Source organism: Trichomonas vaginalis, chromosome III (genome assembly GCF_026262505.1).
Source record: "Trichomonas vaginalis G3 chromosome III, whole genome shotgun sequence".
Lineage (NCBI taxonomy): Eukaryota > Parabasalia > Trichomonadida > Trichomonadidae > Trichomonas > Trichomonas vaginalis.
The window spans coordinates 9293522-9318147 of record NC_067205.1 but is presented as its reverse complement, the minus strand read 5'-3'; the positions used below and the strand labels follow the sequence as shown (position 1 = coordinate 9318147).

At 35.8% G+C, this 24626-nt stretch overlaps 19 protein-coding genes and 3 pseudogenes across 22 annotated transcripts, besides 1 other annotated feature; 13 read left to right on the top strand and 9 right to left on the bottom strand.

The window, feature by feature from the left end:
• Nucleotides 1-112: 112 nt before the first annotated feature.
• TVAGG3_0670590 (phage tail repeat-like family) lies at nt 113-931 on the top strand (the record flags this gene model as incomplete). Its single annotated transcript, XM_051242390.1, has 1 exon — nt 113-931. One exon carries the CDS (start codon nt 113-115, stop codon nt 929-931), a length of 819 nt encoding a protein of 272 aa, XP_051088977.1.
• Nucleotides 932-1071: 140 nt separating this feature from the next.
• Nucleotides 1072-1434, top strand: TVAGG3_0670580 (uncharacterized protein; the record flags this gene model as incomplete). Its single annotated transcript, XM_051242389.1, has 1 exon — nt 1072-1434. One exon carries the CDS (start codon nt 1072-1074, stop codon nt 1432-1434), a length of 363 nt encoding a protein of 120 aa, XP_051088976.1.
• Nucleotides 1435-1452: 18 nt separating this feature from the next.
• On the top strand, nt 1453-1695 carry TVAGG3_0670570 (serine threonine-protein phosphatase family; the record flags this gene model as incomplete). Its single annotated transcript, XM_051242388.1, has 1 exon — nt 1453-1695. One exon carries the CDS (start codon nt 1453-1455, stop codon nt 1693-1695), a length of 243 nt encoding a protein of 80 aa, XP_051088975.1.
• Nucleotides 1696-1720: 25 nt separating this feature from the next.
• Nucleotides 1721-2546, bottom strand: TVAGG3_0670560 (uncharacterized protein; the record flags this gene model as incomplete). The annotated part of the gene is made up of 1 exon (XM_051242387.1): nt 1721-2546. A coding segment is annotated over one exon (826 nt), but the record flags the coding sequence as incomplete, so codon positions are not given.
• Nucleotides 2547-2684: 138 nt separating this feature from the next.
• Nucleotides 2685-22392: a mobile genetic element.
• On the bottom strand, nt 4096-4756 carry TVAGG3_0670550 (uncharacterized protein; the record flags this gene model as incomplete). The annotated part of the gene is made up of 1 exon (XM_051242386.1): nt 4096-4756. A coding segment is annotated over one exon (661 nt), but the record flags the coding sequence as incomplete, so codon positions are not given.
• TVAGG3_0670540 (uncharacterized protein) lies at nt 4773-5174 on the top strand (the record flags this gene model as incomplete). Its single annotated transcript, XM_051242385.1, has 1 exon — nt 4773-5174. One exon carries the CDS (start codon nt 4773-4775, stop codon nt 5172-5174), a length of 402 nt encoding a protein of 133 aa, XP_051088972.1.
• On the top strand, nt 5194-5349 carry TVAGG3_0670530 (uncharacterized protein; the record flags this gene model as incomplete). Its single annotated transcript, XM_051242384.1, has 1 exon — nt 5194-5349. One exon carries the CDS (start codon nt 5194-5196, stop codon nt 5347-5349), a length of 156 nt encoding a protein of 51 aa, XP_051088971.1.
• Nucleotides 5369-5953, top strand: TVAGG3_0670520 (phage tail repeat-like family; the record flags this gene model as incomplete). Its single annotated transcript, XM_051242383.1, has 1 exon — nt 5369-5953. The coding sequence occupies one exon, from the start codon at nt 5369-5371 to the stop codon at nt 5951-5953; it is 585 nt and encodes a 194-aa protein (XP_051088970.1).
• Nucleotides 5998-6987, top strand: TVAGG3_0670510 (uncharacterized protein; the record flags this gene model as incomplete). Its single annotated transcript, XM_051242382.1, has 1 exon — nt 5998-6987. A coding segment is annotated over one exon (990 nt), but the record flags the coding sequence as incomplete, so codon positions are not given.
• TVAGG3_0670500 (DNA/RNA polymerases family) lies at nt 7546-8136 on the top strand (the record flags this gene model as incomplete). Its single annotated transcript, XM_051242381.1, has 1 exon — nt 7546-8136. The coding sequence occupies one exon, from the start codon at nt 7546-7548 to the stop codon at nt 8134-8136; it is 591 nt and encodes a 196-aa protein (XP_051088968.1).
• TVAGG3_0670490 (uncharacterized protein) lies at nt 8469-9053 on the top strand (the record flags this gene model as incomplete). Its single annotated transcript, XM_051242380.1, has 1 exon — nt 8469-9053. One exon carries the CDS (start codon nt 8469-8471, stop codon nt 9051-9053), a length of 585 nt encoding a protein of 194 aa, XP_051088967.1.
• TVAGG3_0670480 (uncharacterized protein) lies at nt 9381-10043 on the top strand (the record flags this gene model as incomplete). Its single annotated transcript, XM_051242379.1, has 1 exon — nt 9381-10043. The coding sequence occupies one exon, from the start codon at nt 9381-9383 to the stop codon at nt 10041-10043; it is 663 nt and encodes a 220-aa protein (XP_051088966.1).
• On the top strand, nt 10925-11839 carry TVAGG3_0670470 (organellar and viral DNA polymerase type B; the record flags this gene model as incomplete). Its single annotated transcript, XM_051242378.1, has 1 exon — nt 10925-11839. The coding sequence occupies one exon, from the start codon at nt 10925-10927 to the stop codon at nt 11837-11839; it is 915 nt and encodes a 304-aa protein (XP_051088965.1).
• On the top strand, nt 13289-14059 carry TVAGG3_0670460 (KilA, N-terminal/APSES-type HTH, DNA-binding family; the record flags this gene model as incomplete). Its single annotated transcript, XM_051242377.1, has 1 exon — nt 13289-14059. The coding sequence occupies one exon, from the start codon at nt 13289-13291 to the stop codon at nt 14057-14059; it is 771 nt and encodes a 256-aa protein (XP_051088964.1).
• On the bottom strand, nt 14639-15088 carry TVAGG3_0670450 (protein of unknown function, DUF4106 family; the record flags this gene model as incomplete). The annotated part of the gene is made up of 1 exon (XM_051242376.1): nt 14639-15088. One exon carries the CDS (start codon nt 15086-15088, stop codon nt 14639-14641), a length of 450 nt encoding a protein of 149 aa, XP_051088963.1.
• TVAGG3_0670440 (P-loop containing nucleoside triphosphate hydrolases family) lies at nt 15145-15514 on the bottom strand (the record flags this gene model as incomplete). The annotated part of the gene is made up of 1 exon (XM_051242375.1): nt 15145-15514. A coding segment is annotated over one exon (370 nt), but the record flags the coding sequence as incomplete, so codon positions are not given.
• On the top strand, nt 15551-15997 carry TVAGG3_0670430 (uncharacterized protein; the record flags this gene model as incomplete). Its single annotated transcript, XM_051242374.1, has 1 exon — nt 15551-15997. One exon carries the CDS (start codon nt 15551-15553, stop codon nt 15995-15997), a length of 447 nt encoding a protein of 148 aa, XP_051088961.1.
• TVAGG3_0670420 (protein of unknown function, DUF4108 family) lies at nt 16054-16433 on the bottom strand (the record flags this gene model as incomplete). Its single annotated transcript, XM_051242373.1, has 1 exon — nt 16054-16433. A coding segment is annotated over one exon (380 nt), but the record flags the coding sequence as incomplete, so codon positions are not given.
• TVAGG3_0670410 lies at nt 16660-17702 on the bottom strand (annotated as a pseudogene). The gene has a single exon. A coding segment is annotated over exon 1 (1043 nt).
• TVAGG3_0670400 lies at nt 17733-18556 on the bottom strand (annotated as a pseudogene). The gene has a single exon. A coding segment is annotated over exon 1 (824 nt).
• Nucleotides 18804-19340, bottom strand: TVAGG3_0670390 (protein of unknown function, DUF4106 family; the record flags this gene model as incomplete). Its single annotated transcript, XM_051242372.1, has 1 exon — nt 18804-19340. The coding sequence occupies one exon, from the start codon at nt 19338-19340 to the stop codon at nt 18804-18806; it is 537 nt and encodes a 178-aa protein (XP_051088959.1).
• Nucleotides 19717-21323, bottom strand: TVAGG3_0670380 (annotated as a pseudogene). Its single transcript has one exon. A coding segment is annotated over exon 1 (1607 nt).
• Nucleotides 22393-24626: the final 2234 nt, after the last annotated feature.

Below are 24626 nucleotides of genomic sequence, written 5' to 3'. Positions count from 1 at the left end.
GCAAGCATACATAAAAAAAAAAGGTATTGGGGCTTCCAGGCGCGTTGCGCCCTCTAGCCCCAGTCACCTTTCTGTCACTTTTCAGGGTAAAAACATTTTTATTGTATATAAAATGAATTTTACAAAACCACCGTTACCCTTCTTTGGAAATAAGAGTAGATGTAAAGATATTCTATTGAGAGAACTTAAGAAACTACCGAATGGTCTAACATTTGTAGATTTGTTCGGTGGAAGTTTCTATATATCTCATTTGTGCCATACCGTATTCCCAAACTCAAAGATTATATGCAATGACTTCGACAACTATATGAACCGTCTCAAACATATACCAGACACAAACAAAATATTGAGTGAGTTGAAAGAAAAGATACCTATAGGTAAGATGGAACGTATACCATTAGATAAGAAAAATACTGTCAGAGAGGTTTTGAAAAAAGCAGAGTATATTGACTGGGATAGTATATCTTCTAGACTATTGTATAGTGGTTCTATAAGAGTTCATGACATTGAAACACTTATGTCAAACGTTTTATATCTTAACTATACAAACGTTTTCAAAGAGAACATAGAAAAATATACTGAGGGTATAGAGTTTGTGAGATGTCGTTGGACAGAGTTGTATGAAAAATACAAAGACAAGGAAAATGTTTTCTTTATAGTAGACCCGCCGTTCTATAACATATATGATTTTCAATACCAAGTAGACTGGACTTTGAGAGACTCTTTAGAAACTTTAGACGTTTTACATAACCATCCATGCTTTTACTTTACATCCGATAAAAGTGGTTTGGAAAGTGTCATGAGATGGTTAGAGGACATACATGACTATGAGTTTAGATACGATAAGATAGAATATGAGAGAGGTCCTATAAACCGGAGAAAGTGTCATAACAAAGAAATTTTATTGGTAAGTAAATGTGGTTTGAAATAGGACTACTTGTTTTAGGTTTTTTTCCATTGTGTCATTTACTTATTTGACGTGGCAGAAAGATATAGAGAATATGAAGATGAACCAATGCCTGCAAATGTCCAGTATATGTACTCGTAAGAGATATTTTTATCTAATATTAAATGGACGCACAGAACTTAGCGAATGCACAGCAACCTGGACAACCAAACCCAGAGAATATTCCAAATGAAGTTAGAATACAAACTGCAATGGCAAACTATGGTCAAGTGCCAACAGATGTACAAATGCAAACTGCCATGTCAAATGACGCTGCGTTAGGTTTGCCACCATGGTATGCAAATATGAGATGGAAAGAGTTTTATACAAACCCTGAAGTGGGATATAAACAACTCTATGCAGATGACGCGAACACAGGAGTTGACCCAGAGTATGTTTTCTACCAGAGGAGAAATAGAATGTATGAGCTCCAGTTAAAAAATGCTATGGAACTCAACAGGAAACGTAAGAGACTAGGTGGACATTAGATTTTTACATATAGTAAAATGGGTTTCTTTGGAAGAATAGGAAACTTCTTTCGAAATGTTGGAAGAGGTATATGGAATGGAATAAAATCTGTCGGAAGAGGAATTTGGAACGGAGTCAAAAATATTGGTAAAAGAGTAGGTCAGTTCGTTGGTATTATACCTAAAGACCCTGAACCAGAAGAACAAGCTCCTGTTATACAACAGCCTGAACCTGCACCACAGTCTAGTTGGCAACCAAATCCAACACCTCAACCGTATTAAAATTATATTTTTACCGTTCGATAGTAGTTGTATATGAGACTAAGTTCTAAGTAAAACGCATGGTATAATGGAACTATTCTCTTTCTTCCATCTGTTGTAAACCATACTTGAAAGTCTGAAATACTTCCACTCGGTGGTTCATATAGCTTTGTAGGTTTTTCGTAAAAGTCATTTGCCAAGCATAAAAAAGAGTTTTGTGCACCAGAAAATGAAGCATGAACTATAATAGCATCTGGGTCGAAAACATTTTCATATGTTCCATTAGGGTTTTCGACTTCATAAAAGTTCGGGTGTACTGGATATTCTGCAGGCTGATTTAACATCCTCAAAAATCTATACCATGCCAAGTTGTTATATTTTGTAGAAATATAAACGTTGTCTCCAAGGTCTTCTATTCTATCGATTTTAACAGTTGCATTTTTCCTGTCATATAAAATATCGAGATGGTACTCTCCTTCGTCAATGTTAAACTGGTTTGCATATTCGAGATAGATATCGTTTATTTTTTCTTGAAAAGCTTGAAGAGTTGTTTCTAAGTTTACAAGCAAATTCACTTGTAAAAGTTTTCCCTGTTCAAATTTCTCATACGTACGTTTTTCTTTGTTATAGTATCGAACTTCAAAACCGACCGTAAATGGGAAACCATGTATGGCTTCTGAAATGAACTTCATTCTACGAAAGCCAACAGCTTTTGTGACGGATGGGTCTCTTAACCATCTTAGTGGGTAGTCAAAACGATAGCCTTCATGCTTTACGGTCTCTGTCTCAAACTTTTGACCGACATTAGTAAAAAGTTCATCTAATGGTTTAGTTGTAGCAACTCTTGAATTTTCTTTTTCTATTGAAAGCATATTTTATCTAGAATAAAAATGTCGAAAGAAACAGCGTCTATGAGAGAAATACAACACAACCGACAACTCATTGTACAAGCTCTAAATAAGAACACAACAAACTTTTCAAACTATTCTAAGATATCTGAGTCATTGAAAGAAGGAAACTTAAAACTGACGATAAACCCAATGACAGACGAGTTTCTATTTCAAGACAACAAGAACCATACTGTTTGTATAAATCCAACAAAAAGAACTTTAAACGAGAAACCTATAGATGAACTTCTTTTGAAGGCAGATATTGACAACAAAGCTGACAAAGAGTATGTAGATGCAACAAAAGACTATATTCTCGCATGGACAGAAAGAACATACCCACAAAAACATCATACACATAACATCTATGACGTAGATGAACTACCAGCAATGTTAGATGACAAAGCAGATAAAACATATGTTGACAATAAAATGTCAAGTGAAGTGACAAGAGCTGACAAAGAATATTCTAAAAAGACTCATACACATACCATTGCAAATATTACAAACTTACAAGAAACCTTAAACAGGAAAAGTGACGTTGGACATACACACGATTTCTTCGCAACTGTTGGTATAGAAAATATTGAAGGAACGGTTGAAGGAGCTGGTGGGGATGTATTAGATTGGAAACCTCCTAACTTTCCACAAGGTTTAACATCGGAGGATGACATAACGACGATGAAATACACTAGATGTAGAAATGTCTATGTCATGGAGGATGAAAACAAAGTTAAATTCACTGCTCAAGATTTATATGATAAAAAAGCTGACAAAACAGAGCTTCAAACGTTAAAGACAGAAATACTTCAAACAGTATATCCTATAGGTTCTATTTACACGTCAATGAACTCTACCAGACCAGAAGTAGTACTTGGTTTTGGAACTTGGACTCAAATAGTCGACAGGTTTTTGTATTGTGCAAACTCTTCAAAGGAAACAGGTGGAAGTAAAACGATTTCAGGTGAAAACTTACCTGCGCACAGTCACTACATAGATTTAACTACAGCTGAAGCAGGTTGGCATAAGCATAGATTTTGGGATTGGTCAGCAATGAAAAAAGGTAAAGGATATGATGTTAAAGACGACGTTCAGTTTGCTATAAATTGTTTCTGGGGTAGCACACAGGGAGAAGGAAACCATACACATCGCGTTTCAGGGTATACGCAAACAACGGGACAAAGTAAAGACTACATGCCACCTTACATGACAGTTTACGCATGGTATAGAAATGCTTAGTCGTCATTTTCAACTTCTTTAGCATATTCGTCAGGAGTTGTCTTATATTTGTTAGGAACTGTCTTTGAAAGTATACCACCTTGAACTTTGACAAGTTTGAAACGAGGTCTGACAATAGTAGTTTTATCTTCTGCTTGCAGTCTGTACATTTTGCCATGTTTGCCTAAAACTTCATAATATTCTCTTGTATACTTTCTTCTATTTTTACGAACACGAACGTGAGTACCTGTCGAGTTCCCATTGTTGTCATAGTCAATAGTATTTTCATATGGGTCGCGTTTAGGTATTTCTATTTTTACTTTGTCACCTTTCTGAAGTTTGAAGCCTGGCATTCTTTCTTGTTTGTCTCTTTTGACTAAACTATTAAATATATAGTCTTTCTCTAAGTCAGGGTTGTTTTTCATTTCTTCGGGGGAGTGGTTTCCCAAACCTTTTTGTTTACGGGTATTGTAAATATTTAAAACTTGTCTCATCTTTGCCATGGAGAAGTGTCTGTACTTGTCGTCATATGACATTTCATTTGCTTCACCACCTTGTGGTTGATTTAAGTCTCTTAAGATTTTTATACAACTGTCAATGACACCAAGAGCAGAATGGTTTTGGTCGACAATGAAATATTGGTTTACATTTTTTGAACGCAGATAGTTTTTAATATCGTCTGATTTGAAAGAACTTTCACAGTCAGATGTCAGTTTTGTTGGATGGTATTTGTCAACGAATATTGTCAAAGCAGTTTTCACATCTAAAATATTTTTGGACCATAATGGTATGGCTTCACAGTATCTTGTGTTTTGACCAACAAATATTAACCAGTATGGTGGTCCATCTTCTCTATACCTCGGAATGTTTTCCAAGATATCCATAAACCAAGCATTTGGTGTTGAACTAAAGATTTTTACCATGAGTGCTTTCTTTGTTGCTTTAGAAACATAGGGGTCCTTGTTTGAATTCGTCATTTTTAACCCATAAGAAATGGGTTTATTTGGCGCATTAGCAGGAGTCGCATCTAGATTTTTGCCAGCAGTGGGAACACTAGCCAGAGGTGCATTTGGAATTGGAAGGAAGATTTTGAGTACATTAGGTATACTGAAAGAGAAAGCACAACCTATTATACAAACTGTACAGAAAGGTTGGGAGGTAGCACGAGATGCAGCAAATCTTATTCCAAATCCTGAAACAAGAGGAAAAGTTCAAGGCTGGATGGACAATGTAGGAAGACAAGCAGGAAACTACTATAACAAGGCAAATGACTACTATAACCAAGCAGGACACTACATGGACCAAGGTGAAAGATTCTTTAACAGAGGATATAACCATGCACAACAGTGGGTAAACAACAACCAACCTCAACCACCTCAAACTTGGGGAATGTAAAATTTTTTACTGAGATGAAATGAACAATACAGCATTGAGACAAATGGGCTCAAGATGGATTTGTCGGCTTCCAGCAGTTACACAACCACGTGTTTGTCAAGTTCTTCCTATACCTCAGGAAGTTTTAGACCGACATAAAAAACAACAACAACCAGTTGAAAACAAACCAAACTAAAATTTTTTACTGAGATGAAATGACCGAAGAAGTTGAAACGGTAGATTTGACACCACAAACAAAAAGTTCAGAACCATTGTCAAAACCTGTCAAAGAACTTACAGATGAAGAGAAAAATTCAATAATAGAAAGTGTGAGGTCTGGAAATACAAACCCTAACTACAAAGTCACTTTTCATAAAAATGGAACGGCAAGTATCTCAAAAAAGAAACAGACTCTCACAAATAAAATATTGAAGTCTGAAGGAGCTTTCGAGACAACAGATGGAAAAGTTTACTTCACTGACCAACAGTTCATTATAGAACATCTCATTGACTTAGAGTCGAAATATTCTAAACTTTACAACAAACACAAAAAGTTGAAAGGAAAACAGAAACAAATGGCATATGACATTTATGAAGATGTTGACGACACAACTATTCCAGCAAGTGAAGTAAAGTCAAAGGAACCGAAAAGTGACGAAAAACCAATAGAAGAAGGTGAGCCAAAAACTGAAGATAAACCAAAACCAAAGGTTAGTTTTCAAACTAAACCAAGTCAACCTTCATTAGCTGGTATGGGTTGGCGTCAAAGACTTATGGTAGCCGGTGGTTATGTAAAGTAAAGAAAAAACATTTTTTTATTTTTATAGAAATGCCCCCGTATAGAATGGACAGAAAGTCTGCTAGAATAAAAGCAGAGTTGCAAAGATATGGTTGGAGAGTTTCGAAGAATTTTAAATATAGGAAGGGAAGACCCATAAAAGTCTATGACAAATTGTCTGGTCTTCGCTACGAAATGGATTTGGAAACAGCACGTGCAAATTATCCAAACAGACTAGAGAGGTTAGAAGAAGAACGTCTTATGGACATGCCTTTCGATGTTAGTGAACCTCAAGTTGAAGGACACGACGGCTTTGCCAGGTTCTACTGGAAACATGACGAACAATTGCATCCTTTGAGAAGGAAAAAAGGAAAAGGTGAAGACGCACATGCTCCCATGGAAAGAACAAGATATGCATATGAGAAGTATCGTGAAGTTAGAAGTAAAATTACATCTGGTCGAACCTTTACAGTAAACTTTGACGATGGAAAGAACAAAGAAGGCTTCATGGGAGTACTTGCTGCAATTCAAGACGGAAATAAGAAAGGACACAATCTCAGACTAACCGTAAAAGATTTGGATGGTCATATTTACTATGCACATGGCAATGTCACAACAGCCGCACAACTTCTTGACGCTTTCAAGACTACAAAGAGAGAACAAATGTTTGACTCCGACTCAGACATTTTGAATGCAATTGAAGGAATTGCAAGCGTGAAGTTCGAATGGTATCAACCTAACCCTCAAGCAGTCAGACAACATGCTGGATACTTCCCGTTCAGAAATAAGTCTGACATTGACTTGACAAGGTATGGAATTTACAATTCAATTGAAACAATTGTCAATGAACCTTGTATTCTTACATGTCTCAGGAACTCTGGGCTTGTTACAGATGAGAAGATGAAGTATCTTGAGTCATGTGTGAAGACAAGGTACATTCTTAGAAGTCAATTGACAAAAATTGCACCGTTGGCAAATGTGAATATCCGAGTCAACATTCCGACTGAGAAAGGTTCTTCACATGACGACTATGTTGTTGACTTCAAATTGCCATGGTTGAAGATTGTACTTGTCCACAACCACTTCATGTTGAACGAAAGTCTTACAAACCCATTGTTCGGAAAAGGTAAGTGCAACATTGTCAGAGCTGTTAACATTCTTTTCGAGAAAGGCTTGTTGGAACCAATTCCAGATGACAAGCTGACAGAAACTTTTGTACCAAAAGATGAAACAAACTTTTCATTGTTAGTGAGACCAAAAGTTGTTCCGGACAAAGTTATAGCACAAAAGAAGTACACAGCTCCAAAAGGAGTTGGATTGTTCGGATACCAACCTGAACCAGAAGAACTTCCAATGAGGTTGCAAGAACTTCAAGATGCTATAAACAAACTCCCATTGAGACATCCAATCGACGTCAAATTGTATTGGAGAGCATCTGAGTTAGCTCAGAAGGTTTTATATGAAACAGGTTGCTTTGACGATGTCTATGAGATAACAGGCGAGGTTTCTCAGAAGATAAGAGACTCACTTGAATTTCCACGAACTGGTCCGATTGGATGCGACAAGTTCGACTCATATGAAAAAATATACTATGTCGACCTTAACGCTGCGTACATGAGGTTCGTCCAATATATCCCGACTGGAATTCCAAACGAAGATGGCGAGTTCCCGGGAAGGAACTATACAGTTGGAAAGGTCATACAACAACTCTATGATATTAGGAAAGCTTCAAACCCCAAACTTGCAATGACAATCAAATTGCTTATGAATTCGACATGGGGGTATTCCATTAAAAAACCTCAAAAGATGAAGAGTAAACACTATGAGAAGGTCGACAACTTTGTTGAAAGGTTCTCCCCTTTTGTTTTGAAATATGAATTTACTCAAGGTCAAAATGGCTTAGTAACCACAGTAAAACCTATTGTCGAACATTGGTCCTATCCTCAGTTCGCAAAGGCAGTCCTTGACAACTACAACAAATTCTTCTCGGAAGTTAAATCCAAAGTGAAGGTATACTACGAGAACATCGATGCACTCATGACGAACGAGGAAGGCTATAACAAACTCATTGAAATGGGTTTAGTCGGTGAAAAGATGGGCCTTTTTAAGCTAGACAAGGTATTTTCCGAAGTTCATGTAATATCGAAAAGGAAGTACTGGGGTGTTAAAGAAGATGGTGAAATAGTTAAACATTGCATGAAATAAAAAATTGCATACCATTTTAAAACGTTTTTAAAACAGTATATTTTTACATATATAAAATGCTTCAGGTTGAAAAACAAAGAACAAAAGTAGCAGATACAAAACCGTTAGACTATATCTTTACAAACGCTGGTAGGAATATATCAGATGAAGAAATTTTATCCGGAGCTTATCGGTTTGACTATCCAATCCGTTGGCTTCAAAGTCCTTCAGATGCAAAGGCAATAGGATTTAGAAGAGTTTTGTTTTCAAATAGAACTAACGCATTCATGTTTGCAGTATATTTTCACGGTCAGTATAAAGGCTCTGATGGTCTAATAGAAAAATTTGATGAAATGAAAATCTTTACAATTCGTTCAGACGAAAGTCTTGAAAAAACTCTAAATGACTTTCAAACTCAAATGAACAAATACTACTGGGAATTTCAAGAAAAATACCACTCTTTACTAAATGGAACATACTATCTGAAGCTAGAATACGACAAGATGAACTCCACAGTTTCATTTCAAAAGATTGAAATTAACCCTCCAAGAGATACAGAGTTTTTATATTGGGGGGTGGACAAACGTTCTTGGGCACAATTTCTTCGGTTACTAAACCAGAACGAACCATTGCCACCAGATGGTCCATTTAAATTTGTACTTCCACCAACAGATTTGACAGTTTATAGAAACGTGTTCGATCCTCAAAATGTCATGTGTCATGCAAGTTTCAGTTCAAGCAACAACAGTTTTCTTTGTATCGGTAAGGACTTTTATGACTTTGCTTCTAAATTCTACGAACCACCTAGTAACAGTTTCTCTGACTTTCAAGTCTGGTTCACAACAAACGGTGTGCAGCATATAATTCCATTGTACTATGACTTTTATCTCGAATTGTCTTTCATATACAACTACGGAAAAGTGCTGAAAAAGTATTGAAAAATATATTTTAGATCTCACCAGGTCACTCGGTCACTCGGTCACTCGGTTAAACGAACTTCTCTGAAAAAGTGTGACAACATGACATTTTGACAACAACACAGGAAATAGACTTCATCGTATTCTTTCACCCGTTGAATTTTGTATAAAAAAGCAACCGCCGGAATTCCGGCGGTTGGTATATTCTTCACGAAATGCTTGTTTTGAGGTCGAGCCACAAACGAATGTCCGACGGTTAAGCCACAAACGAATGTCCGACGGTTAAGCCACAAACGAATGTCCGACGGTTAAGCCACAAATATTTTTTATTTTTATTGTAAGAACAGTATGACAGTCGAAGCAAAAACGTTCACGAACAAATCTAATGGCGAAACATTCACAAAAGGCACCTATAACGGTATTGAAGTCTTACGTAGAGACAAGGATGGTTATATAAATGCAACAAAGATATGTCAGCAGTTTAGGAAAGACTTTAGAAGGTTGTTGGAAAATAAGTCCTGGGAAGAGTATTTTAAGGCATTTTGTGAAGAATATACCAACCCGCGGAATTCCGCGGGTTGCTTTTTATACAATGTTCATGCAGGAATTCCCGATGAAATCAAACAGGTTAGAGGAACGTATGTAGACCCAAGACTTGTAAACTATATAGCAATGTGGGCTTCTCCAAAATATTGCATAGCAGTTGGAAAAATTATGGACTCCATAGACAACAAAGTTCATGAGAAATTAGATGAAGAAGAACTTGAAGATACAGTAGAGAATGCAAAACCTTTGTTCGAAGAAGAAGTTAGAAAAATGCGTTTAAAACAAATAGAACATGAACATGAGATATGTTCTGGTTATAGAGACTCTCCATACGAACTAAACCAATGGGAACAAGAAGATTTAAAGAGAGAATTTAGAGAATATGAACTCGCTAAAGTTTCATTAGAAGCTGCAGAAGAGAGGTTAAAAGTTTGGGGTCCTTTTGTACAAAAATATTTTGAGTAAATGAACCATTTTATTTTTATTGAATTCGGCAAAAATATATTTTAGGGTAGATGGTTTTTAGGTGTCACCAGGTCACCAGGTAATTTAAACTTCTCTGAAAATGGTGACAACATGACATTTTGACAACAACACAGGAGATAGACTTCTTCGTCAATGTTTTTGCCAAGACTTCATCGTCAATGTTTTGTATAAAAAGCAACCCGCGGAATTCCGGCGGGTGGTATATTCTTCACGAAATGCTTGTTTTGTTGAGACTTCATCGTACATGTTTTGTATAAAAAGCAACCCGCGGAATTCCGCGGGTTGGTATATTCTTCACGAAATGCTTGTTTTGAGGTCGAGCCACTTTTGGCTCCACCTGTTTTTTCAACCAAAACTCATTTTTGTCGGCAAAAATATATTTTAGATCTCACCAGGTCCCTCGGTCCCTCGGTCCCTCGGTCAACTAACATCTTTTTGAAAATGGTGACAACATGACATTTTGACAACAACACAGGAGATAGACTTCTTCGTATATGTTTTGTATAAAAAAGCACCCGCCGGAATTCCGGCAGGTGGTATATTCTTCACGAAATGCTTGTTTTGTTGAGACTTCATCGTAAATGTTTTGTATAAAAAGCAACCCGCGGAATTCCGGCAGGTGGTATATTCTTCACGAAATGCTTGTTTTGAGGTCGAGCCAAAAGTGGCTCCACCGTATTTTTCAACCAAAAACTCATTTTACTCAGCAAAAATATATTTTAGGTGAAGTGGTGAGATCTCACCTCTTTTTTCACCTCTTTTCTCACCCGTTGAATTTTCATGAATTTTGACACTTTCACAAAAAACATAAAAAAAGTTAGTTTTTTTAAAAAAATATTTTTTATTTTTATTGTAAGAACATGTTAGCAACAACAGCACCAAACTCGTTAGTCATGAACCCAACTTCAATGTTAGTAGAGATGAAAAGCTTCATTCCTTCTTCATATACTTTCGAAACAGAAATCCAGAAGATAAAGCAAGAACTTCTCCAAGGAGTTTTAGACTGTAGTGCAAAAGATGAAACAAATGAAGAATATCTTTATGAAATGCAGGATATTATTGACCATCTACCTAAACTTCCTGAAATACAACAACAAAAGCTTACTATTCCTGAATTCGATGAAATAGAAGTCAAAGCAACTGACTCAGTAGAAACCAAGAAGTTCATACGTAAGGTAAACTATGAGTTTCTTGGATTTCATTGCAACCACAAAGTCATGGACAAAGATTGCGATATGTTATATAAGAACATCTCTGACATATACAAATCTGAAGAATTTAAGACCTACGACAACTTTGTTTCGTTAGTTGCAAAATGTGTATGGCAGATAAGAGATAAAGATAAAAGAGGTAAAGTATGGAACGAACAGATAAAACCAGCAACTTTTGAGTTAAAGAAAACCATTGACGCCTTAGTTGTTTTAGCAGGTTTTATTTCAATGTACAATGCTAAAATGAACCCACAATGTTCAAAATGTAAAGCAGCAATGAGGAAATATAACTACTCTGTCAAAGAGATAGAACGTATGCGAAACGACTATGCAGATTTAAAGAAAGAAGCAGAGAAACCAGCAGAAGATAAAATGGACATGTTGACATTTCTGAACAAAAACTATCCAACAGCTGACGATTTCCTTCTATCTGATGTCAAGAAGAAATATAAAGAAACCTTCGGCATTGTGAAAACTTTTGACATACTGACAGAAGAAATAGAAGCTACAAAACTGTTTAGGATTTCAAATATACATCGTACAATTCATGTAAGACGCTTGTGAAAAAGAGGTGAGAAAGGAGGTGAGAAAAGAGGTGAGATCTCACCTCTTCACCTAAAATATATTTTTGCTGAGTAAATGACCAAATTTCATTATATAACTGTTATGAGTGACGAAGTGAACTTTTACTCTTCGTAAAAAAAATCCCTGAAGTCTCAACAAAACATATACGAAGAAGTCTATTTCCTGGACTGTTGTCAAAATGTCATGTTGTCACCATTTTCAGAGAAGTTCATTTGACCGAGGGACCGAGGGACCTGGTTAGATCTAAAATATATTTTTGCTGAGTAAAATGACCAAATTTCATGAATTTCCTCATATGTTTGCGACCGGTGGAAAACCGCGGGTCGAGATTCCGTACGAAAATCGTAAAAAAACTCTATGAAAATCGTGAAAAATTGCGAGTAGGGGAAAAATCCTGGTCGCCTAAAACTCATGAAAATCGTAAAAAAACTCTATGAAAACAGTGAAATTTCTCTAGACCGACTTTTCTCGGTCTTGCATAAAACACATGAAAACAGTAAAAAAAACACATGAAAATCATATCTTTTATACAAGATAGAAAAAATAAAATTAACGTTAGTTTTTTATAAAATATTTTTTTTATTTTGTATGTAAAGACAGGAAATGACAAGCACTGAGTTTGAAACAGTTAAAAAGATAGACAATGACACCAAAGTGGTTAGAATAGGTGATTTAAACGTAAGATACTCAAAGAAATACAAAAAATATTCTTTGTCAGACATTTTAACACTATCTGAAGGAAAGAAAGCACACGACTGGGTTAAAAATGCTTCAACTCAGAAAATTTTGACAAAAAATCCTGAGCTTATGATATCGGTAAGATTCTATGGAACAAGAGCATATCTTATAGACAAAAGTCTTATACCAGTAGTTTTGTTCTGGATTGACCCAGTTGTTGGATATAATTTCATAACATATGGTTCATTCGATACAGAACGTTGCAGTGAGGGCTTACTTTACATCGTTCAGAAACCGAAGGACTTCAATACAAAGAGATATAAGATAGGAAGAACATTTAATATAACTCAAAGATATGACAGTATAGTCAATAGAGTTAAGGTTGCGTTTGTTAACGATATGAGAGCTGCTGAAACAGAACTACTTGAAAAGTTTGAGAAAATGTATGGTGCCCCACGAGAGGTAAAGAAACGTTTGAAGTAGATGAGATCGACAAAGCTATAAAATTATTTGACGAAGTTGCTGAAAAATACATGTAAAGCGTTTATTTTTGGTCTTTTATACAAGATAGAAAATAACGCTAGTTTTTATAAAATATTTTTTTTTATTTTGTATGTAAAGACAGAAATGTCAACAACAGAGAACACAACAACTGCTATCGTTCATGAAGCCATAAGTGAAGAATACGAGTGGGTTCAGTTTAACAAACAGTTACGTCTCATTCGTTCGGTCAAAGATGACATGTACCAAATGCAAAGTATTTTGACAGCATGTTTTGCACCAGATACTAAGGTTCCTAAAGACTGGTTTAGGAACCAAAGCACTATTGAACTTTTGAGCGAAGCACAGCGAGACAGACTTTTTTCTGAAAATCGTGAAGAACAGCGAGTGGGAGAAAAACCCCAGTCGCCAAAACTCTATGAAAATCGTGAAAAATTGCGAGTGGGAGAAAAACCCCAGTCGCCAAAACTCTATGAAAATCGTGAAAATTTGCCAAATGGTTTGAGAGGTTGGTATGTACATAGACTTCTTGTAAATGCTGTTGCAATGTGGGCTTCACCTCGTTACGCTTGGTATATTTACAGACTTCTTGACGAACTTCATAGACAAGAACGTGAAGAGCTAGAGAACAAGCTTGAAGCAAAAGACAAAAACATACAGAAAAGAATACCACGTTCGGTACCAAAAGGAAAGGAAAAGAACTATAAGTATATGATTTACACTGAAGAGATGGAAAATGAAGAAGACAGAGATATGGTTATGTTGCATTTAGTCAGAAGAAACAACAAAAGCTTTTACGACTTAGCTAAGATTTACAAATCTGACAGAAATTGGTTCTATCGCGAAAACTTACCGATTTCAATGACACCGAATGAAGATGTTAAACAGATAGTTCAAGATACGTTACCTCAAACACACTATGATATGAAAGGTTGTACAATACTTACATTCAAAGAAGATTTGCCATTGTTAAAGGAAAAAATAACAGAGTATTTTGACAACTTCAAAGAGGAAGAGTAAATGAACCATTTATTTTTCAAGCTTGACACCAAAGATGGCTCAGGTAGCTCTAGATGGTAAATTGCCTCATCTGCTGGGTCTATGTCGGTCATTGTTTCAAGACAAGTCTTTTACTTTTTCAAGACAAGTCTTTTACTTTTTCAAGACAAGTCTTTTACTTTTTCAAGACAAGTCTTTTACTTTTTCAAGACAAGTCTTTTACTTTTTCAAGACAAGACCCGTTATTTTTCAAGAAATTTTTTGGTGTAAAGTTCTCAAATTTGAGAACAGTGGTCTTGATTGAAGACGATACCCGTACTTTTTCAAGACAAGTCTTTTACTTTTTCAAGACAAGTCTTTTACTTTTTCAAGACAAGTCTTTTACTTTTTCAAGACAAGTCTTTTACTTTTTCAAGACAAGTCTTTTACTTTTTCAAGACAAGTCTTTTATTGTTTCAAGACAAGTCTTTTACTTTTTCAAGACAAGTCTTTTATTGTTTCAAGACAATGTCCGACGTACCACCAACCGAGTCCATTCCAAAGCCAGAAGAACCGACAGCCCCAGCACCACAACAGACTAAGACTCAAACACTTACATTTTTACGCTTGACTTTTTACAATTTGAACTTTGTTTGCGTAGATGTGAATTCTGAAAGAAGTATGAGGGTCTTGTATGACTTTGTACTTCCCCCATAGTTCATGTCTGTCAAACTTACCTGCCATGGACTCTTTCATAAGTTCCATGAAATCGTCTTCGGACAATCCGGGGAAAAGTACAATGTCAGTAAGTATTCTCTTTACATCCTTACTTAAACTCTTTGCTGTCTGTACACAAATGACAACTGAGATGTTAAAGTGTCTGAGCTTCTTAAGAATTCGACACATGTCTTGTTCTCTGTTCTTTAACAAAGGATGAGAAGCAAAGTCATCTAAGATAAGAAGACATCTGTGAGGGTAAGTCTTCCAATCGTAAGATTGCAATTTCTTCGAAATGTATTCTATCTCTTTCTGTTTGTTTCTGAAGTGTTTCTTCTCTAATATTCTCTGCATTTCCTCATTTGGGTCTTTAAACCTCGAATTGACATACTCATTTATAGCATTGTACTTCAAAACTCTTCTTTGGTACTTCTTTATCCAATCTAACAACTCAGAGTCTTTTATACATACTAACTTAGACTTTTTTATAATATCTTTGAACGAATTGACGGTTTGGTCAAATTGACCAGAAGTACTACAAATGACTACTAACTCATAGAATGGGTTCTTCTCATCTAGTTCTTGTTGTTGTGCAGCCATTTTAAGATAAGTGAAAGTCTTACCCGACCCAGGTGGTGCGATTAGACCTGTTATACCATTCTGAGCAAATAGGAACTTGTCATGTATGGGTTTTATCTGAGCATTTTCCAACTTCCTCTTGTTCTTGTTTAAAACATTCTCAAATTTCTTGTCAATGTCAGCAAACTTTTTTTCTAACATATTTTTAGAAAAATTAAAATTTTTATCTTTTAGGAAATGTCTAGCGATTTCGCTATCTATATTCGAGACAAGCTTTTCGACAGCAAAACATCTGTCGACCATAAAATCTTACATAGTGTAAACAAGAAAGGTGAATTTGTTCTAAAGTTCTGTTTCTGGGAATATGACAAGAACCATAAAACCTTAAGCAGAGAAGTCTTAAAATTTGTCAATGACAGACTTGTTGACAGAGATGACGCCTCTTGGAGAGATGAAGTCCAACAAAACTTCTTAGAATGCAAAGAAGACACATGCGCTGTTCTTGAAAATGAAATAGAAAACAGAATAGAAGAGCTATTAAATGACAAAGCACTTTTACAAAAATATGGTTCTGAGAAGTTTGACATAACTCCACCAGAGAAGAAGAAGAGAGAAAAGAAAGAAAAGAAAGTAGAAGAAGAGAAGAAAGAACCAGAGCCAGAGAAAAAGAAATTTGACATGTAAAAATAAAATTTTATTTTTAGAACATTTCTGGGTCAATGTCAATGTTCTCTTCCTCTTTAGGAGCAAACACTGGCTTAGACTCTAAAATCTTTTTACCCAATTTACCTTGAACTTCAACTATCTTAGACTCATAATATTCATAGTCGTCTGCTTTCTTTGGTTCATAAGGTATAACAAGTTTGTATGCTTTGCCTTCTTTAAGGTTTGAGAACCTTCTGTCAAAACTTTCTTTGACTGTTAACAAACCTTCTATGTCTAAGTCTTCAAATTTCGCACCATTTTTAGTCACAATAGCAAACTTAACTGGTTCGATGTTCCAAACTTTGTCAAATGTAGACTTTTCAAAATGGTAGAAGTAAACATTCAAATATGTGAATGGGTCTAGTTCTTCTTTAAGTCCTGACATGTACTTGTTGACTGAGATGAATTTTGTCATCTTTTCTATCGGATAAAAAAATATTTTTTTTAAAATTTACTCAGAAAAATTTTTCTTTGTATATACACCATTCTGTACGTCTAAAAGACTTTTGACATTTGCCAAGAATGTTCGTTTAGACGCTGTCATATAACCATATCTTGACAATACTGTTTATACGAATCGTACAATGACCTTTCATCTAAACACTCAAAGTCAGTTTCATCTATGAACAGTTCATATACACTCTTGTTTGCTTCTAACAATGTTTGTCTCTCTTCGGTATGTGGAATTTGTCTTGGATTGAACTTTGAAATATCTAATGTCATGAAATATGAGAACAAGTGGTTGTAAAAGTTAGGTGTCAAAGTTTCTGCTAAGTCGTCAAAATATTCTGTATCTTGCATATGAGCTTCTGACGTTCTGACAACTACATATCTTCTGTCAGAACTTTCTAACTTCATCGGAACGGCGTTGTTTGAAACCATGATGAAATTTGCAACATTTTCACAAACTCTTTGGTCTCTATATTTCTTTCAACAACTCCAACTTTGTCTGTTATAAGACTCTTCAAAGCATCTGAGTTCAAAACTTTGTTGTATCTATACTTTGAAGTTCGTTACATACTATAAGTTTCATATTCTCTATTGAAGAGTTAAATTTACCGCAGATGTTTTCTAAGTTTGTCATATTCGGGTTCGAATAGCCCTCTAACAGTTTGCATAAGATATCTGTAAAGAAAGTGTTCTTACCTGTTCCTTGTTTTCCAATTATGATGAGAGCAGTTTCATTTTTAGCACTTGGATGTTGTAAGATGTTTGCAAACCAACATAAGATATACTCATAGACTCTTTCGTTTCCATTGCATATAATTTCTTTGACATGGTCTAACCAAGCTTCTATAACATTTTCTTTCCATTCTACTTGTTCGTATTTATATCCAGTGAAGATAGAATAGAAGTTTGGAGAAGGTGTATAGAACTTTATACCACGAACTGAAAAATCTTCTAACTTTGACAATAAGATATCCCAAGCATCTAACATCTTCATGCCAACTTGTACGACTTTTATTTTCTTAAGTTTCTGTTTACATTCTTGTTCTGAAACTATTGTCGCTTTAGGTTTGTTAAAGACTACATCCCATTCTTTCATGACATAACATTCTGGGGCAGAGTCGACATAAATGACTAAACGTTTCAAATTCTCGACTGCTTTGTTATAGTCTCGAAATGGACACATATTTCTGAACGCTTGGAAGTCATAAAAATCTGAAACGTCTATTCTGTACATTTTTTTATAAAAAAAAAAAAAATATTTTTTTTATTCTTGAGCTATTTGTTGTTCTTGACTTGTTGTTGCATTTGTTCCATTTGTTGCATTTGTTGTTCTTGAGCTATTTGTTGTTGAAGTTGTTCTTGTAGTACAATACTTTCACCAGTTGCATCTTCCAATTCGAAACTTTCTGCCGTCATTGACAAATACATAGGACATAAAAGTTTTACAGGAACAAAGTTTGCGTCAACTAAGGTTAAGTTTATGTTTGCTAAAGTGTTTGAGTTTACTAAAGCTGAAAACTCTGCATTCGAATGAACAATAGGCAAACCAGCAGAGAAAGTGTTGTTTATACGCATGAGTATCTTTTGGTCATAGTAGTTTCTGTCGACATTCGAATAGCACTTTGAACCTAAGTTTGAAACAATATATAAAATAGGTGTACTTAAAGTCAATGGAACAGACATTCCTTGTATGACACCTTTTCCTGTTATAGGAAACTGTTGGTAGTAAAAACCAGATATAAGTTTTGTATTATAGCTCATATCGTTTATACTAAACTCAGTCGGACATCCAAACATAATGAAACCTGCTCTAGTTGCAGCACATGTTACATCCGTCCTTAAAGTATTAAATAAGTCAACAAAACCTGTTGGTGGTATATCTGAGTAAGTATCTTCAAAGGAGTATTTTTTACCATTCACAACAATAAAATCTTCTGGTGTCAAAAGAGCAAAACAGGCTTTAGTCGTCATCGTGTTTAAGGTCAGTTTACAATATCGTCCTTGAGGACTTTGTAAGTTTGTTGTTATAGAATTATATGACTCAGGGTTTTTAGTCGTAATAGTATAAACCACTATGTCTTCTGCCATTTACATATATTTAAAAGTTTTTCTGAAAGTGGAGAAGAACTTCATCTAAACTTTCACATGGTGTTTCTTGAAGTTCTCTGTCTAAGAAGTTCAAATATTTTGTAAAGACATAGAACTTTCCTTTGTCTACACGAACAAACAAAACAGGGTCTTTCATATCGTTCAAAAGTGTGTAAAGTCCTTTACATGAAATAAAGTCTATATTGTTTTTCTTCAAACATCTTTCAAGAAGTTTTGACATTTTTACTTAGCAAGTAAATTTTAATGAAATGTTGTGGTCGTCAAATATTTTTATGACGTCTGGGAAACTATATTTTAAGTTCAACGTTTCACCTCCTTTCATAACGTATATCTTGTCAATGACATTGTATGAAACACCACAGCAAGCAATGTCGGGTTCTATTTCTTTGATGTTTATATTGTCTGCCTCTGTCAAAAGTTTCAATAGTTCTTTCAAAATTTCATGAGGTGCGATGACATATGAGTTCACTTTTACAGGGTTGTGTTCGACCAAGTTTAACATTAGACCCAAAGCCTGACAAATCTTCTCCTGAGTTTTAAGTTTGTCTTTAAGTTGTTGGTAGTCGTTTCGAATATCTGCAACAGAACTTAAGTCTCTGCTAACTTCAGGGTATGTTGGTTGTTCTTTTACAGGAACTATTGTTATACCATCTTCGTCTTCGTATGGTTTCCCCACTTCAACATCTCTTTCTTTGACATTGACAACAACACTTTGACTGTTTGTTTGAGTTGGTGAATTTAACTTCACATCTGCCATCGCCATTAAACCTTTTGAAACACTTACGCTTCTATTTTTCGGAAATGACATTTTACTTAGAATAAAAAGATGGACGTATTTGAGTATCTCTTCGAATTGAAGCAAAACAAAGTTTACACACACAAACAATACAAGTTCATTGATAGAATAGTTCTTTACACAAACAATGGAAAATGTTATAGAATAGCAGTCTTTGCTGAACCAAAATATTTTCATAAAGCAAAGAAAGTTGGTATAACCGAGATGGTGAAAGTTCTTGAAGCAGACAAAAATATAACAACAAAACTGACCGATATTTCTAAAGGTAAGTTTATAATACAATATTATATCAAAACTGGCGTACTGTCAATATTTGACGGAGAGAAGTCAGTTCAAGAACAACTTACTGACCTGCTGCCAAAATCTGCTCGATGGAAGCTGTCGTTATACCAATCTGAGGAGCCCCAGCAGGTTTCATCGAACGAATCTTCAAAAGAGCATCTTCCGTGAAAAGTGCTATTGGTTTTGTAAACTTCTTTGCTTTCAATTCATCTGGACCGTCTCTGTCACCAGTATATTGTATTTGAACTGTACCAACAGTTGAAATACCACCCATAAAGTCTTCTGAGTCAGCAAATGGAATGCCAAGCCAAAAGTTTGAACGGTCTCCATTTGTATATTGAGTGTTTTGACTCCTGTATGAGTCCATACTTTCACATATGGCATAATAGAACTTTGCATTTCAGGGTTAATGGTTGTTGTGAAGTTGTTGTTAAAGTTCATAGCATCTAATGTCAAGTTGTATGACCTCATATCCTCAACTGTAGAATATTCTTCTCTTGGATAGTATTTGCCATCTATGTTTATATGATATTTAATACCGGGGTTGTAGAAACAAGAATAGTCATTTATAGTTCGTCTGAACAGTACAAACATAGTATCTGCATGTTTCATTGCAGTTGTTAAGGCAATATCTGTTCTTGCACCTGGGTCAGCACTTTGGTTTCCAACTTCACCTGCAAAGTCTTTGACAGATATTTGGTGTATAGGGAACATAAGTGGAACTGCAATATATTTGGCAGCTAAAGCATTTGAAATATCTGGGTCCAACATATAGACTGCAAGTCTGCTTTCTATTCTCTTGCATTCAAACTTTTCGCATGTGAACTTAACTGGGTCCCAAGCAGTTCCAGCAGCATTGAAGTAGTAGTTTACTTCAGTGTTGAGGTTTGAGAAACCAAAGTCTAAGTCAACTTTGTCTTTGCAAAAGTCGGCGAATGACGTTTTATTTGTTCCCTCTACGTCTGTAAGAGTGAATGGGTCTTGCGTTGGTGCAATGGCTAAGTTATTTTTGCTTGGAGTAAGTTCGATAGAAATTTTTCCTGCCCAGTTTGGCAAGTATCTTAAAAACCTGAAGATGAGGAAAGATGACAAAGGAACTCTAAGTTTCAATTTTACTTTGGTTACTGCTGCTGCAGTTTGTCCAGAAAGGTTAACATAAACTCCTGGAACGTTAGGGTCAAGTCTTCTTATTTTCTCAATAGTTGCATACTGGTCTGTTTGTTCTCTAGCTTGTGGTTGTACTGAGTTTCTCAAAGCGAACCATTCATAGTTTGCCCATGTTACTGTTTGAACTAAGTCAGAGTTAGAATATATCTTATATCCCATGAAAACTTCTGGAGCATATTGGTATCCGACATAGAAAATTCCATTGCAACCTTTCTTGTCAGACAACTTGGCAGAAGGTTTTATTTCAATGTCTTGTTCCACGTATAAGAAAGAGTTGTCAATAGAAATTATATGAAACCTGTCGCAAGCAATATCTACTGTTGTTGAAGAACCTTCTCCAAACTCACCTACGTTTCCATATGAAACAGCAGTTGTATATTCGTAAGTTCCAGGAACTATTTCTGACCTTCTAATGGCATTGTCGCATTCGTTATACCATTCGGAAACATTTCCGTTCATGGCATCCAAAACTGTTGGCGTTATATTCTGAGCGGCGTACATTTCATATGGGTAAAAATATAGAATAGTTGGATTTATTTGTCATAATAGAACCCACGTGGACCAAGCTTTACTTTCTTCCTGACTGAGTTTTTAACTCTTCTTTTTCCTTCATTGCCACTACTTTCACTAGATGAAGTTACTTCTTCACTACTTTCACTTTGTTCTACTCTTCTTCTTTGGTGTCGCTTTGGTAACTTGCCCTCTGCTTCAAGTTGTTGCATCTTTGCCTCATGTTCATCTAGTATGTTGCAAATTTTCCATGTCCTTTTTGCCTTTGGGCTCTGGTCGCCCATCTCAGGTAACCTATATCCTAGAAAGAGTTTGTCATAGTTTGTATTTGAGTCGTCGCTTATTGTTTGCATGACTCTTTCCTGAGTTTCCGGTTCAAGCTCTTCAAACAGTGCCTGTCCATATGGAATATGCTCGTTTCCAAATATATGTTTTTGTAGCCATTCTGGTTTTCTTTCCATGTTACCAACTATATCTTTTGTGAATGGGAAAGCTTTTACCCAATCTTTCAGTCTTGCGTCGTTTATTTCTGTAGTTGGTTTTATTTTGTCAAGGAACATGTTTTTCAATACTAACATTTCATTTGGTACTGTCCATTTGAGTTTTCTTAAATATTCATCCCTTCTCAGTTCATTGTCTGCAAAGTAAGTTTTTATGACATTTTGCAAACTTTCATTTGCAAGGTCATGTACAATAGGTTCTCTTCCTTCTCTCTCCCTAACTTCTTTCTAAACTCTTCACCAAATATACCATCTCTATGGTTCTGTGTAGTTCTTTGAGATAAATGTTCTAGAACGTCAGGTGTTATATTTCCATCAGCCATGTTCATTTCATACTGGTCCAAAATATCTGCATGTTTCATATCTTTCAATGGCATTAAAGCCGCGCTTAAAATACCAGCTATATCTGTTCACCATTCTTCCATTGCGTCTACAACTTCTTGGAATTGTGGTTGTAAGTTTATGAACCACCTATCCGGATTAGCTTTATGACCCCATCTCATTGTAGTTCCATCGTCTGCAGAAACAAAAGTAGGTTTGTTTCCATCTTGGTTAGGTTCTGAATGAACTTTAAACAATGTTTCATTTCTATATGTTTTGTTGAAATTTAACCTTTTATTTTCACCGAGTTCATCCAAAGATTGAACGTTAAATGCTCGTAAGTAAAAAGGGTTGTTGTATTTGTGTACATTTTCTTTCAGTGCTTCCATTCTATGCTGAATATTTTCATCTTGTGTTGGAGTCTTTTGTATGTCGGCAAACATTTTTCGATATTCTTCTACTATGTCAGCCGAATTTTTTTTAGACTCTTGGAAATATTCCATATTCTCCGCATACTCTTGTTGAGGGTCAAGATTTTTCGGCTGTTCCAAATCTTCATCTAGTTCTGTGAAGTTAGTTTCCAAAGGAGTGACTTGTTCGTTTCCTTCAGGCTCTTCTAGCTGTTGTTGCTGAACTATTTCTTCCATGTCTGGTTGTATCTGAACTTCTTCCTGTGGAGTTTCTTGTACCTCATCTGCTGGCATTTCATATATTCCGAGACCGTTTTCAACAATTTCCCTATCTAAGTCATCCGGACTCATAAACCTTTCTTCTTTCGTTCCGTCTCTATTTTTTACGCGTTTCATGACGGGAGTTGAATTGTCATTTAGCTCTGACATCAAATATCTCGGAGTAAATTCGTTCATGTCATTTGGATGATATGCTATTAAATCATATCCCTTAGCGAGCTTGTATTTTCCAGGTTTGAATTTATATCCGTTTTGGTGCTGAGCCATAAAGCTAAATAGGTCCGGGTCAGTATTTCCATCCTTGAACTTTCTAATAGCTTCTTTATATCTGTCACTAAAGTCAATACTATCTGGGTAACCACACTCTTCCTTAAGCCTTTTTAAGAATTCTTGGTTTCCTTGTTCTCTACTTCTTTTATGTCCTTGCTCTGTTTGTGGTTGTTGTGCTGGTTGTGGAGGTTGCTGTGCTGGTTGTGGAGGTGGTTGTTGTGCTGGTTGTTGTGCTGGTTGCTGTGCTGTTTGTGGTTGTTGTTGTGCAGGGTTTTGAACTGTTGGTTGTTGTGCTGGTTGTGGAGGTGGTTGTTGTGCTGGTTTTGGTGCATGCCTGTGTCTGTGTCCATGTGACGATGTAAATGTGTTAGGTAGTCCTGGTGCAGGTGCTTCTCTTGGAGGGTTTGGTGGTATATAAGTTCCACTAGCTAGTATATAAGTTCCACCAGCTGGTATATAAGTTCCACCAGCTGGCACATATGTTCCATCTGCAGCGTAATGTCCTACCTGACTTTTCGTTTTTAAGAAAGCATTTACTAGGTCTGTTTTGGTCTGTTGTAACTCTTTTTCTTGACTTTTCACAACAGTTGCTCTAACGGCGTCATAGGCACTTTGAACTGCCTGTCTCGTTGCTGCATCTGTTATTTTCGTCATATTTTGTGCTACTTCTTTTAACTCTTTGTCGAAACCTTCAGACTTCAGTTTCTTTCCAGATGAGAAGTCGTTCACTTGTTTCACCTTACTATGAAGAGCTTCGAAGGCGTTCTTAAAGTCAGCATTTGTTAAAGCTTCATTTGAACTGTCTTCATCCGCTTGTATTTTTGTCCTTATTGACCCTATAAGCTGGGCTGCTTTGGCGTTGGCTTGGGCATCTAACCAGTCATTGTTAGCTTTTATATATTCTGCGCTTTTCATTGCCTTTTGCATGGCTGCGTCGTTATTTTTACTTTCTTGTGCTAAGTTTTCATACTGTACGGTTTGGTTTTGCAACTGTAAAAGTTTTTCTGCCTTTACATTTGCTTCAACTTCTTTTTTATACTCATCGCTATCCATATATGTCTTCAGGGCTTTTTGTTTTATCTCTTCATCTTTCAGTACTTTATATCGAGTAGTATGGTTTTTCAAATTTACAACATCTTGTTCCATTTTTGCTACTTCTGCTGCTTTTTCTGACACTTTTTTCGCATATTCCTCTGTACTTAGTTCTTTCAGTTGTTCTTCTTTCTTCTTTTTCTCTACGTTTAACTCATTGAGTTTCTTTGTGTGTCTGTCATATTCTAGTTTCTTTTCGTTTTCACTTATTTGCTTCTGTATGTCTATGTTTGACTTTTTGACATCTGTTATTTGATTTTTGAGTGAACTCAAATTCATTTGACTTTGAGGGTTATAGGCTGTTCCGTCTGCAGCTCCACCATAGCCTGCCATTTTCGCTAAAAGTGCCGCTCTTAAACCTCCACTCTGTGCACCAAGAACTCGGTTTAAAAGCATAGGATTGCTTGACATTTGTTGCAACA